The sequence below is a fragment of the Mobula hypostoma genome, chromosome X1 (assembly GCF_963921235.1).
Source record: "Mobula hypostoma chromosome X1, sMobHyp1.1, whole genome shotgun sequence".
In the NCBI taxonomy this organism is placed as follows: Eukaryota; Metazoa; Chordata; class Chondrichthyes; order Myliobatiformes; family Myliobatidae; genus Mobula; species Mobula hypostoma.
Genome location: NC_086128.1, coordinates 33,471,706 through 33,487,352, shown reverse-complemented (window position 1 = coordinate 33,487,352; position 15,647 = coordinate 33,471,706). Strand labels below are relative to the sequence as shown.

The 15,647-nt window shown below is 42.7% G+C and overlaps 2 protein-coding genes across 3 annotated transcripts in view; one reads left to right on the top strand and one right to left on the bottom strand.

Moving 5' to 3' along the window:
• nr1d1 (nuclear receptor subfamily 1, group d, member 1) overlaps window positions 1-15,647 on the top strand; it is a 31,070-nt gene that overhangs the window by 4,057 nt on the left and 11,366 nt on the right. The window contains exons 1-4 of one of the 2 annotated variants that reach the window (XM_063037694.1): window positions 572-715; window positions 6,777-7,061; window positions 9,439-9,527; window positions 11,844-11,988. In XM_063037694.1, the coding sequence (XP_062893764.1) occupies window positions 700-715; window positions 6,777-7,061; window positions 9,439-9,527; window positions 11,844-11,988 (535 nt within the window). In that variant the 5' untranslated portion in view covers window positions 572-699. Of the gene's footprint in view, window positions 1-571; window positions 716-6,776; window positions 7,062-9,438; window positions 9,528-11,843; window positions 11,989-15,647 lie in introns of those variants that run through there. The other variant, XM_063037693.1, reaches the window with a different exon arrangement.
• The window catches only part of LOC134340450 (thyroid hormone receptor alpha), a 534,574-nt gene continuing 521,225 nt past the window's right edge, over window positions 2,299-15,647 (bottom strand). Inside the window, exon 18 of the mRNA XM_063037714.1 lies at window positions 2,299-4,297. The gene's annotated coding sequence lies outside the window, so the exon portion shown is untranslated. The remainder of the gene's footprint in view (window positions 4,298-15,647) is intronic.

Here is a 15,647-nt window from a genome sequence, read left to right as displayed (position 1 = left end):
CAATTCAAGCCTTTTCAATACAACGGATGGCAAAATTAGGTCAGGATGCAAATTAAATTACTGATTCTAAATTTCCCCAATCTCAGTGGACTAAATCTCCTACCCACCCCTTCCTTACAATTTGCAAATATTTTCCAAATATTCCAGTAACTTTGAGTTTTGTGCTATTGAAGATGAGAGATACCACCAGTGGTTAAGGAATATAGCATCTACCATTAACCCTCTGTTATGAAATAGTTACTTGTCAAGTGAAGTATGGCACAGATGAGATGGGAAATAAAGAAACAGTGATTCTCCGAGAGGCTGATACACTTCCGCCACACTCTCACCCACTCATCTCCACAGACGTGTGCTGTCAAGTGTGTGTGTGTGTAGATCACAGAATGAATTGGGGTTGACTTTTTGGCTTTAGAGTCACGAGATTGCAGGTGCTGGGATCTGGAGCAATTTAGTACCCGGCTGGAGGAATTCAGCAGATTGAAGATGGGGGGGGGGGGGAACTGAATTGTTGGTGGTTTGGGTCCAAGCCCTGCATCAGGAATATTGCAGGGTCTTCAGTCAAAACGTCGACAATTTCCTTTTGTCAGAAATGCTGCTCAACCTGTTAAATTCCACCAGTAGGTTGTTTGTTTACTTTAACCGAATCTGAAGATCAAAGTCCGAAGGCCAATTGGAAGTCGAGGCCTGACGGCTGGAGCCATGAGTCTACGATTTTGTGAGTTCACAGGAGGCTGGAGGTTGGAGATAGCCTGTTCTAGGGCTGGAGGACTGTGTGTGTGCGTGGGTGGGTGCAAGGGAGGAACAGGGCTGGCTTTGCTGTTGTTTTTCTGCTTGTTGTGTTCTATGTTGTTCTGCTGAGCATTGTGGGCATAATATGTTGGCGCCAGTATGTGTGGTGACACTTGTGGGCTGCCCACTGCACTTCCTTGGGTGTGTTAGTTGTTAACACAAATGTCACACATGATGTACTTGCTTCCCGTTAAGGTCCTCCATCTCTGTCTGTCCTTGACCATTTTCTCTATTATGCTCCAGGTGTGGTTCAGGATCCTTACTTCTGCCTCGACGGTACGGCACCAAGTTGTCCTTAGTCTCCCGTGTTTCTTCCACCCTTCAGGGGTCCGATGAAGTGCTGTCTTGATGATCTCTCTTCTCATCACGCGCCATTTTTCGACGTACATGTAATAAATAAATGCAAATCTGCACCTGAAATTTGTGCTTAAGCTCACATGTAGGAAAGGTACAAGAGACTATTTAGCCCCAGAGTCCAGTCTAGTGTTGATGATCAAAATGGGTAAAATAATAATAGTAATTTTTATTGCTTCTTAGTGCTGTATCAGTTTTGAAAAGGAGTTTTTGACCTTTGAGTGTTGTTGACTAATCAATATAATTGCATTTTGTATGAATTTAGTAGGGACAAGATTGTTACAGTCCAGAGTTCTTAGCATTATGTTACAAGAAAAGATTTGGATTCAGCTAGTCTGGGTTTGATTGCAACAGAGGTAAGATTAAAATTTCTTGTTGGGTCATTCAGCACAGAAACACGACCTTTGGCCCATCTGGTCCAAGTTGACCAAACGCCCATCCAAGCTAGCCTCATTTGTCTGTATTTGGCCCATATCCTTCAAAACCTTTCCTATCCATCTACCTTTACAAGTCTTTTAAAAGTTGATTCTTGTATCTTTCTCTGGCAGTTCATTCCATATATGTACCACCTCAGTGTAAAGGAATTAAAATGCCCCTCAGGTTCCTAGTAAATCCTTCCCCTCTCACCTTAAACTTTGTCCTCAAGTTCTTGATTTCCCCAAGGTAGGGGAAGAGACTGCACAGATGTCACACTTCCAGCCCGATGACCATAAGACATGGGAGCAGATTTAGGCCATTTGGCCCATCAAGTCTACTCCACCATTTTCTTGTGGCTGATTTATTATCTCCCTCATTGCTCCTGCCTTCTCCCTGTAACCTTTAACACCTTGACGAATCAAGAACCTATCAACCTCCACTTTAAATATACCCAGTGGCTTGATCTCGACAGCTACCTGTGGCAATGAATTCCACAGATTCTTCACCTTCTGGCTAAAGAAATTCCTCCTCATCCCTGTTCGAAAGGGATGCCCTTATATTTGGTGGCGGCACCTTCTGGTCCTAGACTCTCCCACCACTGGGAAGACCTCTCCACATCCACTCTACCTAGGCCTTTCAATACTTGGTAAAATATACAGTGAAATGCATTGTTTGTGTCAAATAAATCCGTGAGGATGTGCTGGGGGAAGCCTGTAAGTGTCACCACGCTTCTGGCACCAACATTGCATGCCCGCAACTTACTGATTCTAACCTTTAGAATGTGGGAGGAAATCGGAGCACCCAGAGGAAACCCACGTGGTCACGGGGAGAACATACAAACTCCTACAGACTCCTGTAAGGAGGTGGGCACAGATGCAGGGTAGATTTTATGGGTTGATGGCCAATTATCTGAATAATCACACTGGAAAGTCAAAGTTGAATTTACCTTTATCTGTACGGGTTCATTTTTGCACAGGCACAATGAAAAAATGCACTTGTAGCAACGTCACAGGCACATACCATCAGGTAAACAGAAGTCACAAGAAAGACAAATTAAACAAATTTTATACCCAATGTTTACACAATTAGAATGAAAAAAAATCAAAGTCCTTTGTGGTCATGGTGTTACTATACTGAGACAGTGGCTAGGTTTGTGCAGGATGGTCCAAGTTATTTGACCCACTTAAAGGTGAAATGAGACTGCAGACTTCAGCATGTGGGGAGTAGGAACAGACATCTCTGGTTCAGTAATGTTGGGCCAGAGGATCTTTGCTATATTTGAGTCCATAATATCATTAAGACATAGGAGCAGGATTAGGCTATTCAGCCCATCAAGTCTGCTTACCCATTCCATTCTGGCTGATTTATTATCCCTCTTAACCCTATTCTTCTTTCTTCTCTCCATAACCTCCACAGCTATCTGTGCCAATGAATTCCGCAGATTTGCCACCCTGGCTGAATAAATTACTCCTCATCTCTGTTCTAAAGGGATGTCCTTCTATTCTGAGGCTGTGTCCCCTGGTCCTAGATTCTCCCACTATAGGAAACATCCTCTCCACATCCACTCATTTTAGGCCTTTTAATATTTGATAGGTTTCAATGAGATCCCCCCCCCCCACTCCATTCTTCCAAACTCCAGCTAGTACAGGCCCAGAGCCATCAAACAGTCCCCCTACATTAACACTTTCATTGGAGAGTAACAATAGGCCAATAGGCTGAAAGTTCACAAATCTCGAGTGTGCAAGTCAGCAACCAAATCCAGGTCTATGATGAGTCCCATAAAGTTTTACTGCACTTTTTGTTTTGTGTCGTGGGCCTCAAGCAGTTGGCAGCGGTCCCAAAGATGAAACCGTAAACATGCAATTCCAGCCTTGGCACAGCCAAACACAATAAAATTCCAGCTGAGCCACAAGGTGTCTGACGTATAAAGTTCTGATTCAGGCTGAAATGATGCAATTGGAACCCAAACTTGGCAAAATTCCACAAAAGCACATGGAGGGGGCACTAAAAAAAACCCACTGGCATCGACAGAGCAGTTTAGAACAGTAGGCAGATCAGGCAGCAAATACAGACAAACAAGTTGATCAGTTTTTAAAAAGTCAGCTGCTTGACTTCTGGTTCTCCACAGATGCTCCTTTGACCTGGTGACTAACGGCAGCCTTTCCTGTTTTTGTTTTTCATGCTTCTGGTATCTGCAGCTCATTTGAGTTGACGCTGCGTTGTTTTACAATTCAGGCAGGACATTAACAGCGAAATGTGCAGCTCAGACGATCATAACCAGTATTCCAATGGCATTTCAGCTTGTGGTATCCCTGTGCGGAATCAGAAAGGAATGGGTTTAAGTTCCATTTTAACAAGTCCACTGATTCCCAGGTTGATGTGTTAGTGTTGCACCATGTGACAGAGCTGCCCTCACTGGGACGAGTTCTTAGCTAAAAGCTTTAACCATCTTGTCAGGTGGATCTAAGGGACACAACAATGCCTTTTTGAGGAGGTGCAGAAGAGTTATGTACTGTTGTGGACAATATACAGTAATATCAGTACAACGGACCATCTGGTTATTATATTGTTAATGGGATCTTAAAAGCTCATCGACTCCATTTTCAATCTTTTGCCATTTGTCTACAGTTGACGGTGGTGTAGTGGCTTCAGCACCGGACTTCAAGGCGAGTGGTCTTGGGTTCAAGTCCCGCTGGCTCCTTGCAGGCTTTCCATCCATGCTGGGTTGAGTGTCGAGCTAGCAAAAAAACAGACAAAAATGCTAAAGAAACAGCAAGGTTGCTGCCCGATGCGCCACAAGGCGCAGAGAGAAATAATAACAATTTGTAGGGGTATAGGGAAATAAGAGGAGGACAAATGGGGCCAATGGGATTGCTGTGCTGGGAGCCAATGTGAACTCAGTGGGCTGATTGGTTTGTTATATAAGTATGTGTTGGTTGCATTGTTACAACAACAATTATAGTTCAAGAAGTATTTTGGCTTTGAAGCATTTTGGAATGACCTATAGCAATTGAATGTTTTACATAAAGCAAATATTTTTAAGAACAATTTGACACTATTTAAATACTTTTAATGTAAATTGACTAAGGAGGAATGAGTAAATCTGATGACCTAAGCAATTTGATTGCCACTATACAATTGGGGGAGTGTATTTGAACATCTTGTTCTGTGTCTACATTCCTGTAGTGAGATTCGGTGTTCCTGGCAACCTTTCAAAGAGGAAGTGTACTATTGTAGATTTGTATATTTACACACACAAAGTGCTGGAGGAGCTCAGCAGGTCAGGCAACATCTATGGTGAGGAATAAAGAGTCGATATTTTGGGCCGAGACCCTTCATCTGGACCCCTCCAACATGTGTGTTACTCTGGATTTCCAGCATCTGCAGAATCTCCTTTGTGGATTTTTTGTCACCAAAATTTATTTTCTCTCTCTTTTCCTGGCTCTGCTTGGGATGGGAGGGTGACCTTTAATTCTACAAGTGATGCCTATTTGGTTTTCATGGAAATGCATCTTTTACGTTTTGATTAAAGATTGTTCATTCCTCTTGCACTGTAATGTCAGGTAGCTGCTTCCCCCATCAGACTCCTGGATTCGCATACACCCTGGGAACTAGGGAATTTTAATGACATTACATTTGAATAGCCAGTTCAGACTTGTGGATTCTTACGATCCAATCTGTAGGGGCATTAAATTTGAGCCTTTAGAGGAAGTTGTAAAACAGTTCACTCACCAGGGCTGTCATAAACCTGATACTTCCCTCAGTTGATGGCCAGAACATAAAATCTGGTGGAAGCTGTCGTTTCCCTAAATGTAGCCAAGTCATTAGGTATTTTTTTAAAGCAGAGGTTAATAAGTTCTTGATTAGTAAGGACATTAACAGTTACTGGGAGAAGGCAGTAAAATGGGGTTGAGAAGGATAATAAATCAGCCCTGATGGAATGCCAGGGAGACTTGATGGGCTGAATGGCCTAATTCTGCTCCTGTGTCTTCTGGTAGTAGACTAGAGAGCCAAAGAAACAACGCTGTAGATTTCTCCCCCACACAAAGAAACAACGCTGTAGATTTCTCCCCCACACCAAGTCCCTTCTGTAAAAGTCACCTGTAAGTCAAGCTTTGATTATTTTTAAAGGGACTGAAAAGGAAAGTGGAGGGGCAGGCTTGTACACTGTGTTCCTCCAATAAAATTGGTTGAATTTGATATTTATTTATCAAAACATCACTTGATACCTGCATCACCTTGCGGTGGTGGGACCTGCTCAATCCCAAGGACATGGCCTAGAAGACTAGCGCGCCTTTGGGGTTCCAAGGCTCTGCGGCCCTGTGGATGGGCTGATTCTAGGTCAATGCCACCGACAGAAGCATTGTGGGAGAAAACGGAACATCGGGAGCAGTGGATCAGCTGTTGGAGGCTCTATAGCTGGCGAGTCTCTCTGTCTCTGCCTCTGTGGGGGGGAAGAATTTGTTGCCAATTCTTGAGTTGGAGAATTTGGGGGGGGTGGTGGTGGTGAGACGCGAAAGCAACGGCTCAGACTTTAACACTAAATCAGCGAGTTGTTCTGCTTATGTTTCCCCTCTCGCTGAGTGACACCTCTCTGTCCCTTTATCAAGGAGAGCGAGCCAGTGGTATGTCGAATTTTCGGGTGAACAATTAGTTTTTGTTGTACTGCAGATCACGGTTTTTCTTGGGGGCTTTGCTATTGCCTGCTTGGTGGGTGGAGGGTCCTGATGCTCTTTTTTTTCCTAGGTAAGTGGAGGAGGGCCATTGCTTTGCTGCTGCTTGAATGTGGGAGCGGGGGGAGACTTTGGGGTTCAAACGTTTTTACTGTCACTTATACTTTGGAGCACTCTTCTGTTTTTGTGGATGTCTGTGAAGAATAAGAATTTCAGGATCTATATTGCCTACATTGCTCTGATATTAAATTGAACCATTGAACCTAATGTAATATTTGTTCCTCTTGTAAATGTAATTGGAAATTATAACACATTATGTTCTGATTGGAATAAGTAAGGTCTGAAAACGTATGTTGCTTTTTCTTGTACTATTGACCTAAAGGTCACAGGGAGAAGATAAAAAGCGAAATAATTTTAAAATGGAGGATGATGTTTTCTGATTATCAAAGCCTCCAAGAGAGGTGGGAAGTAACATGGGGAAGATGTTTTACAGTAACTGTAAACTCTCTTGTAAATTCTTCCCTTGCTGTGCTCACATTACAGGTGGTGTGATCACCTATATTGGGCCAAACAGTTCCTCTTCTAGCCCGGTCCTGCTCTACAGTGACAACTCCAACAGTAGTTTCCAGTCGGTGTCCCAGTCATGTTCCCCATTGCCTCCTTCTCCAAATGGCTCCAGCTCCAGCTCCCAGGACAGCAAACACTACCGAAGCAGCTCTTCAGGATCTGGGGATGATTGTTCAAGCACTGGATCCTTCAACAACCTGAAGCTCTCTACCGATGATGGCAACACCATCTCCACCACCAAAATCAACTCTGGGATCACTAGTGAGTAATTCAGAATTTCATAGAAATGGCCTCTTGTTCCCTCAGTAAAATCTCACTGTCACTAAGGGCAGGCAGTATTTAGGAATTAATATTTTGTTTGGAAACCAGTCACCTTATTCATTGTGCTCTTCATGTTGATACTCTTCCAATGCTGCCATTTCTACTCCATTCTTCAACCCTTCCTAAAAATAACTCTTTGGCTGTGCTTTAATTTCCTTCTGCATTAATTTATCCTGTCTCTTCCCAGACTTGTAAAGTTCTAACACAATGCATTATGTGAATGAAAGCCTAACATTCAAGTTGCAAAGAATAAACTTAATTCATCAAAGGGAGGAACTGAATAACTGATTTCCTTATTTGCAAACAGATGGTCAGATAGCACTGACCAGGTGTCCCCCTCAGAATTACTACCTCCAAGTCAGATTTATAATTTTACTAAAAGCATTTAGAAGTACTTTAAAATAAAACAAATAAATAAAACAAACTAATCTTTAAATAATAACCCTCCCCTTTTCCTTCTAAATGTGTGCCTTACAAACTCTGTTGCAGTCACTAGGGTTTCAGTTCCTGCACCAGATCTGATTAGTGCAAGTGATTTCCTTGGCCTGTGGGGTGTGCCTTCAGATTGGGCTGCATATGGAATCCAGCAATGGGGAAAACTGGCATGTTTGTTCCCTAAGTATGTCAGCAAACTCTGTTCTGTGTTTCACAGTGCATACACGGAAGCCCAGGACTGCTTCAGTTTGAATGGTGAGCACCACCTCCATGGGTCGTCCCACGCCTCTTGTTTTGGAGATCAATAGTTTCCAAATTTCTTCATGTATATTTTGGATCAGAAAATAACTTATTGGATAGATACTGTCTGCAGGACAGGATAGTCCGGGTGTGGGACACGGAATTCCCTTCCTCCTTTAACTTAACGAGAGCCATCCAGAGAGATTCATATCATTCTGGAGCTCTTCTCCAGCTGTGAAACAATGAAGGTGATAGTTTCCTACTTGGGTAATTTGGAAAATTATCTGCTAGCATTAGGGAAATTTGCTAACATTACAAGAGAGATGATTAAAATTAGCTTTATTTCTTGTGTACATCAAAGTATACAGTGAGATGTGTCGTTTGCACCAATGACTAATACTGTCTGAGAATGGGCTGGGGACAGCCTGCAAGTGTTGCTTTGTTTCCATTGCCATCACAGCATGCCTACAGCTCACTGACCCTGACTAACTCGTACGCCTTTAGAACGTGGGAGGAAACCGGAGTACCCAGAGGAAGCCCACACGGTCAGGGGGAAAACGTACAAACATCTTGCAGACAGTGGCGGGAATTGAACCCCAATCATTGCCCCTATAAAGTGTTGTGCTAGCCATTACGCTACTGTGCTACCTGGCTCAGTACTTCATTATTAACACAACATACATAAATATAGGAACACCACTGGGATTGTGAAACGGGCCCAACAGAGATTGCACTTTCTAAGGAAGCTTAAACAAGCATCACTCCCCACTAACATCTTAACTACATTCTACAGAGGCGTGGTTGAGAGTGTGCTGACCTTTTGCATCACAACCTGGTACTCCAGCTGCAGTGCTGTCGACAAAAAGCCTTGCAGAGGGTGGTTAGGGGAGCAGAGAAGGTTATTGGGGTCTCCCTACCTTCTGTCCAAGACCTCTTTCAGAGTCGATGCCTCCAGAAGACACGGTACATCACTAAAGACCCCTCACACCTTCTCCATGAACTGTTTGTTCTTCTGCCATCAGGCAAACGTTACAGGAGCATCAAAACTAAAACCACAAGGCTACTAAACAGCTTCCTCCCACAGGCAGTCAGACTGCTAAATAGCTGCTCCACCTGACTCTGCTTTGGACACTTTTAACTTGCACTGGACACTTATAACTTGATTTTAACTGACATGTGGCTGTTGTGTTTTACTATTTATTGTTATGTCTATTATTTAGTGTTGCGTTTGTTATGTTATGATTGCACTGCTCCTGAGAAACGCTGTCTCATTCTGCCCTGCAGAGCTGATGTATGGTTAAAGTTTTTTTGAATCTTGAATCTTGAATAATGCAAAAATATTTGTATGGGGTGGCAATTCCTGGCTGTATGTGCTAGGATAGCAGTAGCTGCATAGTATCCTGCAGTGACTTTATTGGAATCAAGTTTCCAAACCAATGTATGAAGTGCACATGCACACTCAGTGCAGGAATTCAAGGATCTGCCCCATCTTTACTACATTCTTTATCATCAGTTGGCTTTGCCTGAAAGACAGCATCAATAGTACCAACCATTTGTAGTTCTCAGAAGATCATTGTGTAGAACGCTGTGGTCACTTTTGAAGTTCCTGTTAATCAATTTCCTTTGTTTCTCTTTCCTCCAGAGATCAGTGGAATGATTCTGCTGTGTAAAGTGTGTGGGGATGTAGCCTCTGGGTTTCACTATGGAGTTCACGCCTGTGAAGGTTGTAAGGTTAGTTACTGTCATTTGCATCTACAGTTAACGTGAATGCGTGCATTTGTACAGGCGTGTCTCTTGGGATATGCACACACACAATAACAACAGCAGCAACTATTTATGTAGCATCTTTAACATAGCAAAAATGACCCAGAGCTCTCCAAAGTAGCGTTCCTAAACAGAAAATCGACACTCAACCTAATAAGGAAATACTGTACAGCTAACTGAAAGCTTGGCCAAAAAGAGGTTTTAAGGCATGTCGTCAGAATGAAAATCAGGTTTACAATCACTGACATAATTTGTGAAATTTGTTGTTTTGCGCAGTAGTACAGTACAGAACATAAAAAAAGTTACAATATGAAATATAAAAAATCAAGCAAAACATGAGGTGGCATTCATAGGTTCATGGCCCATTTAGAAATATGAAGCTGAGAATGTTGAAAACATTGAGAGACATCGTCAAGAGAGGGTGAGAGACAGAGAGGTTTAGGGGAATGAAATACCAGAGCTTAACGCCTTCACAGAAAACCAGAATTAGAGAACTTCAGATACCTTGGATGTTATAGGGCAGGAGGAATTCAAAGTCATCCATGTTGCCATACACACAAGTGTGATGGAAAAACTTACTTGCAACAGCATCACAGGCACATAAGCAGCAACCACAAGAAAGCATTAATTAAGCACAAGTGTACATAGGCTGAGTTGTGATCCAGCAGGATTGCAAAGGCTGAGTGACTCCTGTGCTCTGTGTGGTGCTCTCTGACTGTCTCTAATTGCACATCTACCATGTGAAAGGCAACCGAGCCAGATGAGTTTCCTACTTATTCCTGATTTATCTAACCTCCACTGGGGGAGGACGGTGTTATCAGTGCCATGGTTTCTGAGACCAAGACTATGTCCTTATTTGCAATCCAATGAACTATTGCTCAATTGGGGTTTTGGCTGACTGGATGTGGAAGGGGGACTTAATGCGTCTACAGTATATATTCAAACACAAACTGGGGTAAACGTATGGTGCAACCAACCCCATGTTCATGTTTACATGCTCATGTGCACTGTCAGTTCTAAGTGAGTAGAATATTAGTCAATTTATTTATTCAAATGGAACCCATTAAAGGAAACAGAAAGAAAGTAGTTTGGAATCCTAGACTTGTAGAGTATGTGTCCAGAACAGAAAAAAAGTGGCAGGAAAAATCATTGCGGACACTATCTACTCTGCAAACAGCCTTTTCCATAAGCTCCCTTCTGGAAAGTGCTATAAAACAAAAAAACTTCACGCCATCTTAGGAGTTTCTTCCCCCAGGCAGTTGATCTGATCAACCATTCTAGTTACAGTACTATGCAAAAGTCTTAGGCACATAGAGAACTAGGGTGCTGAAGACTTTTGCACTTTTGCCAATGTGGAGAGCGAGTTTGTAAATCTGGCAGGAGCAAAGGATATTGGGAGTGGCGAAGGTGGAGTGCTGTGGAAGGGGTCTGGGTCAGGTGGCAGAGAAGGGGTGCTGGGGTTGGGGGATGACACACTCAGCCCTGAAACACCAGGCAAGGTAATTTGATTCCAAACAATTGGTTTATTGATCATTACAGAATGTCTCCCTGGTGCATCCCACTCTCTCCCCTCTCCCTTCCCCTTTTCCCAACCATGATTCCCCTCTCCCTGCCCCCTTCCCACTCTCAGTCCACAATCGAGACCCATATCAGAATCAGGTTTATCATCACTCACATACGTCATAAAATTTTTTTTGCAGCAGTACAGTACAATGCATAAAATTACTACAGTACTGTGCAAAGGTCTTGTGCACACTAGCTATATACGTGCCTAAGACTTTTGTACAGTACCATAGCTTCTGGCCCCACTCCTCCATCTTTTACCTCAGTCACTGCTATGTAAATATTTTAGACCACTTTTTACAATGGTGCTTACATTGTAAACAATGCTGGTATTTATGCACATTTTATTCAATATCCTTAATTCAACCTCTAACCTCTTTTTAAATATAATTTTTTACTCTTGTTGATGAGTCCTGATGAAGGGTTTCAGCCTGCAATGCTAACTGTTTATTCCTTTCCATAGAAGTTACTGCCTGACCTGTTGAGTTCCTCCAGCATTTTGTGTGCGTTACTCTGGATTTCCAACACCTGCAAAATCCCTTGTGTTCATGAATGTTGAACGTTGTCATTTTGTTTTGGTTGCATGTCATGCCAACACAACACAGCAAATTCCTAATACATGTGCATGTAACCAGCAAATAAAGTTGACCCTTGAGTGAAGTTGATCCTTAAAAGCAAAAGTGCTGGTAATGCTCAGTCCGTGTTCTTTCTGGCTTCTAGGGCTTCTTCCGGAGAAGCATTCAGCAGAACATCCAGTATAAGAAGTGTCTCAAGAATGAGAATTGCACCATCATGCGAATCAACAGGAATCGCTGCCAGCAATGCCGCTTTAAGAAGTGCCTTGCAGTTGGCATGTCCAGGGATGGTGAGCTTTCCAATTACTATTCCAATAAATAAATACTGTTTCCTGTTTGAATCTTTTGAGTTTTACTTTCTGGAGTCCAAAGGCAAAGCAGTGAAAATATCAATACCATTCAAAACCTTGCTTGCTTAAGCTCTTCATGGCAATATGGATGGAAATCTCACCTTGTCAACCATAGCCTAGTGGCGGTGATCTTTGCCTGAACCAGAACGCTGTTGGTTCAATCCTTTGCCGCAGGAGCCAAAGCTGACCCTTTCCTGAAGGACTGCTTTGCCAGGCTTGCTGTCTTTCAGAGGAGGTGGATAGTGCTGGTCTTATTTTGTCCCACATGAGAATGATCCAGTAGCACCATTTGAGGAACATCAGCATATCAGCATTTATATCCATCCAACAATTGATTCACTCCTGCTTGATGCGTCTACATCTTGCTGTGGTCAAGTTACAATTTTTACTCACCAAACTACGGTGACTAAGACACAAAGAGAACTTAATTGTCAGTAAAGCACACTAGATTTTATGAAAGGTCCTTTCATGAATAAGAGATGGTTTTTATCTTTTAGTTATTTTTATTTTATTAGACCGTAAAACATAGGAGCAGAATTAGGCCATTTGGCCCATTGAATCTGCTCTGCCATTCAATCAAGAAGAAAAAAGCCCTTAACTCCGAGTGGAGTCATCAGGACACCGTCACAACGGCATTTTTTTTTAAGCAGGCTTTCTTATTTTTACAAGGCTGAGTTGCTAGCTCGACACTCAACAAAGCAAGGATGGAAAGCGTGCAAGGGAGCCAGCTGGATTCGAACTCGGGCGCCTTTGCTCCGAAGTCCAGCGCTGATGCCACTACGCCACTAGCTGGCATTCAATCAAGGCTGATCCTTTTTTTTTTAAACCTCCACAGCCCCACTCCCCGGCCTTCTCTTTGTAATCTTTGACATGTCCAATCAAGAACTGATCAAGCTCGGCCTTAAGTATACCCAGTGACTTGGCCTCCACAGCTGCCTGTAGTAATAAATTCTACAAATTCACCACCCTCTGGCTAAAGAAGTTTCTCTGCATCTACTTTAAATGGATGCCCCTCTATCCTGAGGCTGTGCCTTCTTAGCCTAGACTCCCTCACCATGGGAAACCTTCTTTCCACATCTACTCTGTCTAGGCCTTTCAACATTCGAAAGATTTCCATGAGAACTCCTTATTCTTCTAAATTCCAGAGAGTACAGACCCAGAGCTATCAAACTTCCTCATATGATAACCCAGAATCATCCTTGTGAACTCCTCTGAACCCTCTTCAATGCCAGCGCAAATGATGAGGAGCCCAAAACTGTTCACAATACTCAAGGTGAAGCCTCACCAAGTGCCTTAAGGTCTCAGCCTTAGAAAATAATTTGCACGTTTATTTCTACTACCAAAATGCATGACCATGCATTTTCCAATATTGTATTTCATTTGCCACTCTCTTTCCCATTCTCCTAATCTGTCTATGTTCTTCTGCAGCCTACCTGTTTCCTCAACACTACCTGCTCATCCACCAGTCTTGGTATCATTTGCAAACTTGGCAACAAAGCCATCTATTCCATCATCTAAATCATTGATGTTAGCATAAAAAGAAGTGGTCCCAACACCGAACCCTGTGGAACACCACTGGTCACTGGCAGCCAACCAGAAAAGGATCCATTTATTCCCACTTGCTGCCTCCTACCAATCAGTCAATGCTCTAACCATGTTAGTAACTTTCCTGTAATACCATGGGTTCTTAACTTGGTAAGCAGCCTCATTTGTGGTACCTTATCAAAGGCCTTCTGAAAGTCCAAATATACAACGTCCACTACATCCCCTTTATCCCACTTGTAATCTCCTCAAAGAATTCCAACAGGTTTGTCAGGCAAGATTTTCCATTAAGGAAACCATGCTGACTTTGTCCTATCTTGTCCTGTGTCTCCAAATAATCCATAACCTCATCCTTAAATATTGACTCCAACATCTTCCCTACCACTGAGGTCAGGCTAACTGGTCTATAATTTCCTTTCTGCTGCCTTCCTCCTTTCTTAAAGAGTGGGCTGACATTTGTAATTTTCCAGTCCTCTGGCACCATGCCAGAGTCCAATGATTTTTGAAAGATCATTACTAATGCCTCCACAATCTTTACCGCTACCTCTTTCAGAACCCTAGGGTGCAGTTCATCTGGTCTAGGTGATTTTTGTACCTTTAGGTCTTTCAGCTTGTTGAGCACCTTCTCTCTTGTAATAGTAACTGCACTCACTTCTCTTCCTTCACACACTACAACATCTGGCACACTGCTAGTGTCTTCCAAAGTGAAGACTGATGCAAAATACTCATTTAGTTCATCTGCCATCTCCTTGTCCCCTGTTATTATTTCTCCTGCCTCATTTTCTAGTGGTCCTATATCCACTCTTTCTTCTCTTTTATTCTTAACATACTTGAAAATGCTTTTACTATTCACTTTGATATTGTTTGCTAGCTTGCTTTCATATTTCATCTTTTCCCTCCTAATGATTCTTTTAGTTGTTCTCTGTAGGGTTTTTAAAGCTTCCCAGTCCTCTTTCTTCCCATTAATTTTTGCTTTGTTGTATGCTCTCTCTTTTGCTTTTACATTAGCTTTGACTTCTCTTGTCAGCCACGGTTGTACTATTTTTCCATTTGAGAATTTTTTTGTTTTTGGAATACATCTATCCTGTAGCTTCCTCATTTTCCCCAGAAACTCACGCCATTGCTGCTCTGCTGTCATCCCTGGCAGCATCTCCTTCCAATTTACTTTGGCCAGCTCCTCTCTCATACCACTGTAATTTCCTTTACTCCACTGAAATACTGCTACGTCAGACTTTACTTCCTCTCTATCAAATTTCAAGTTGAACTCAATCGTATTGTGATCATTTCTTCCTGAGGGTTCTTTTACCTTAAGCTCCCTAATCGCCTCTGGTTCATTACATAACACCCAATCCAGAATAGCTGATCCCCTAGTAGGCTCAATGACAAACTGCTCTAAAAAGCCACTTCATAGGCATTCAACAGATTCATTCTCGTGAGATCCATTTCTAGCCTGGTTTTCCCAATCGAACTGCATGTTGAAATCTCCCATGACTTTCATAACATTGCCCTTTTGACATGCCTTTTCTATTTCCTGTTGTAATCTGTGGTCCACCTCCCAGCTACTGTTGGGAGGCCTGTATATAACTGCCATCAGGGTCCTTTTACCCTTGCACAAGGATTCAACATCTTCTGATCCTATGTCACAACTTTCTACTGATCTGATGCCATCCTTTACCAGCAGAGCCACGCCACCCCTCTGCCTACCCTCCTATCCCTCTGATACAACATGTAACCTTGGACATTCTGCTCCCAACTACAACCATCCTTCAGCCACGATTCAGTGATGGCCACAACATCATACCTGGCAATCTATAATAGTGCAACAGGATCAGCCACCTTTTATTCTCCCCTGCATTGATATATAACACTTTGAGTGCTATATTTGTTACCCTTTTTGATCCTGCATCCCTACTGCTCTGATACTCAACCTGCTGGCTGCAATTATGTCCTATCACCTGCCTGCCCTTCCTGACAGTCTGACTGCACACTATCTTTGCTTTTTTACTATCCGTCCTATCCTAAGTCCCTTCACTCTGGTTCCCACCCCCCCCCGCCAA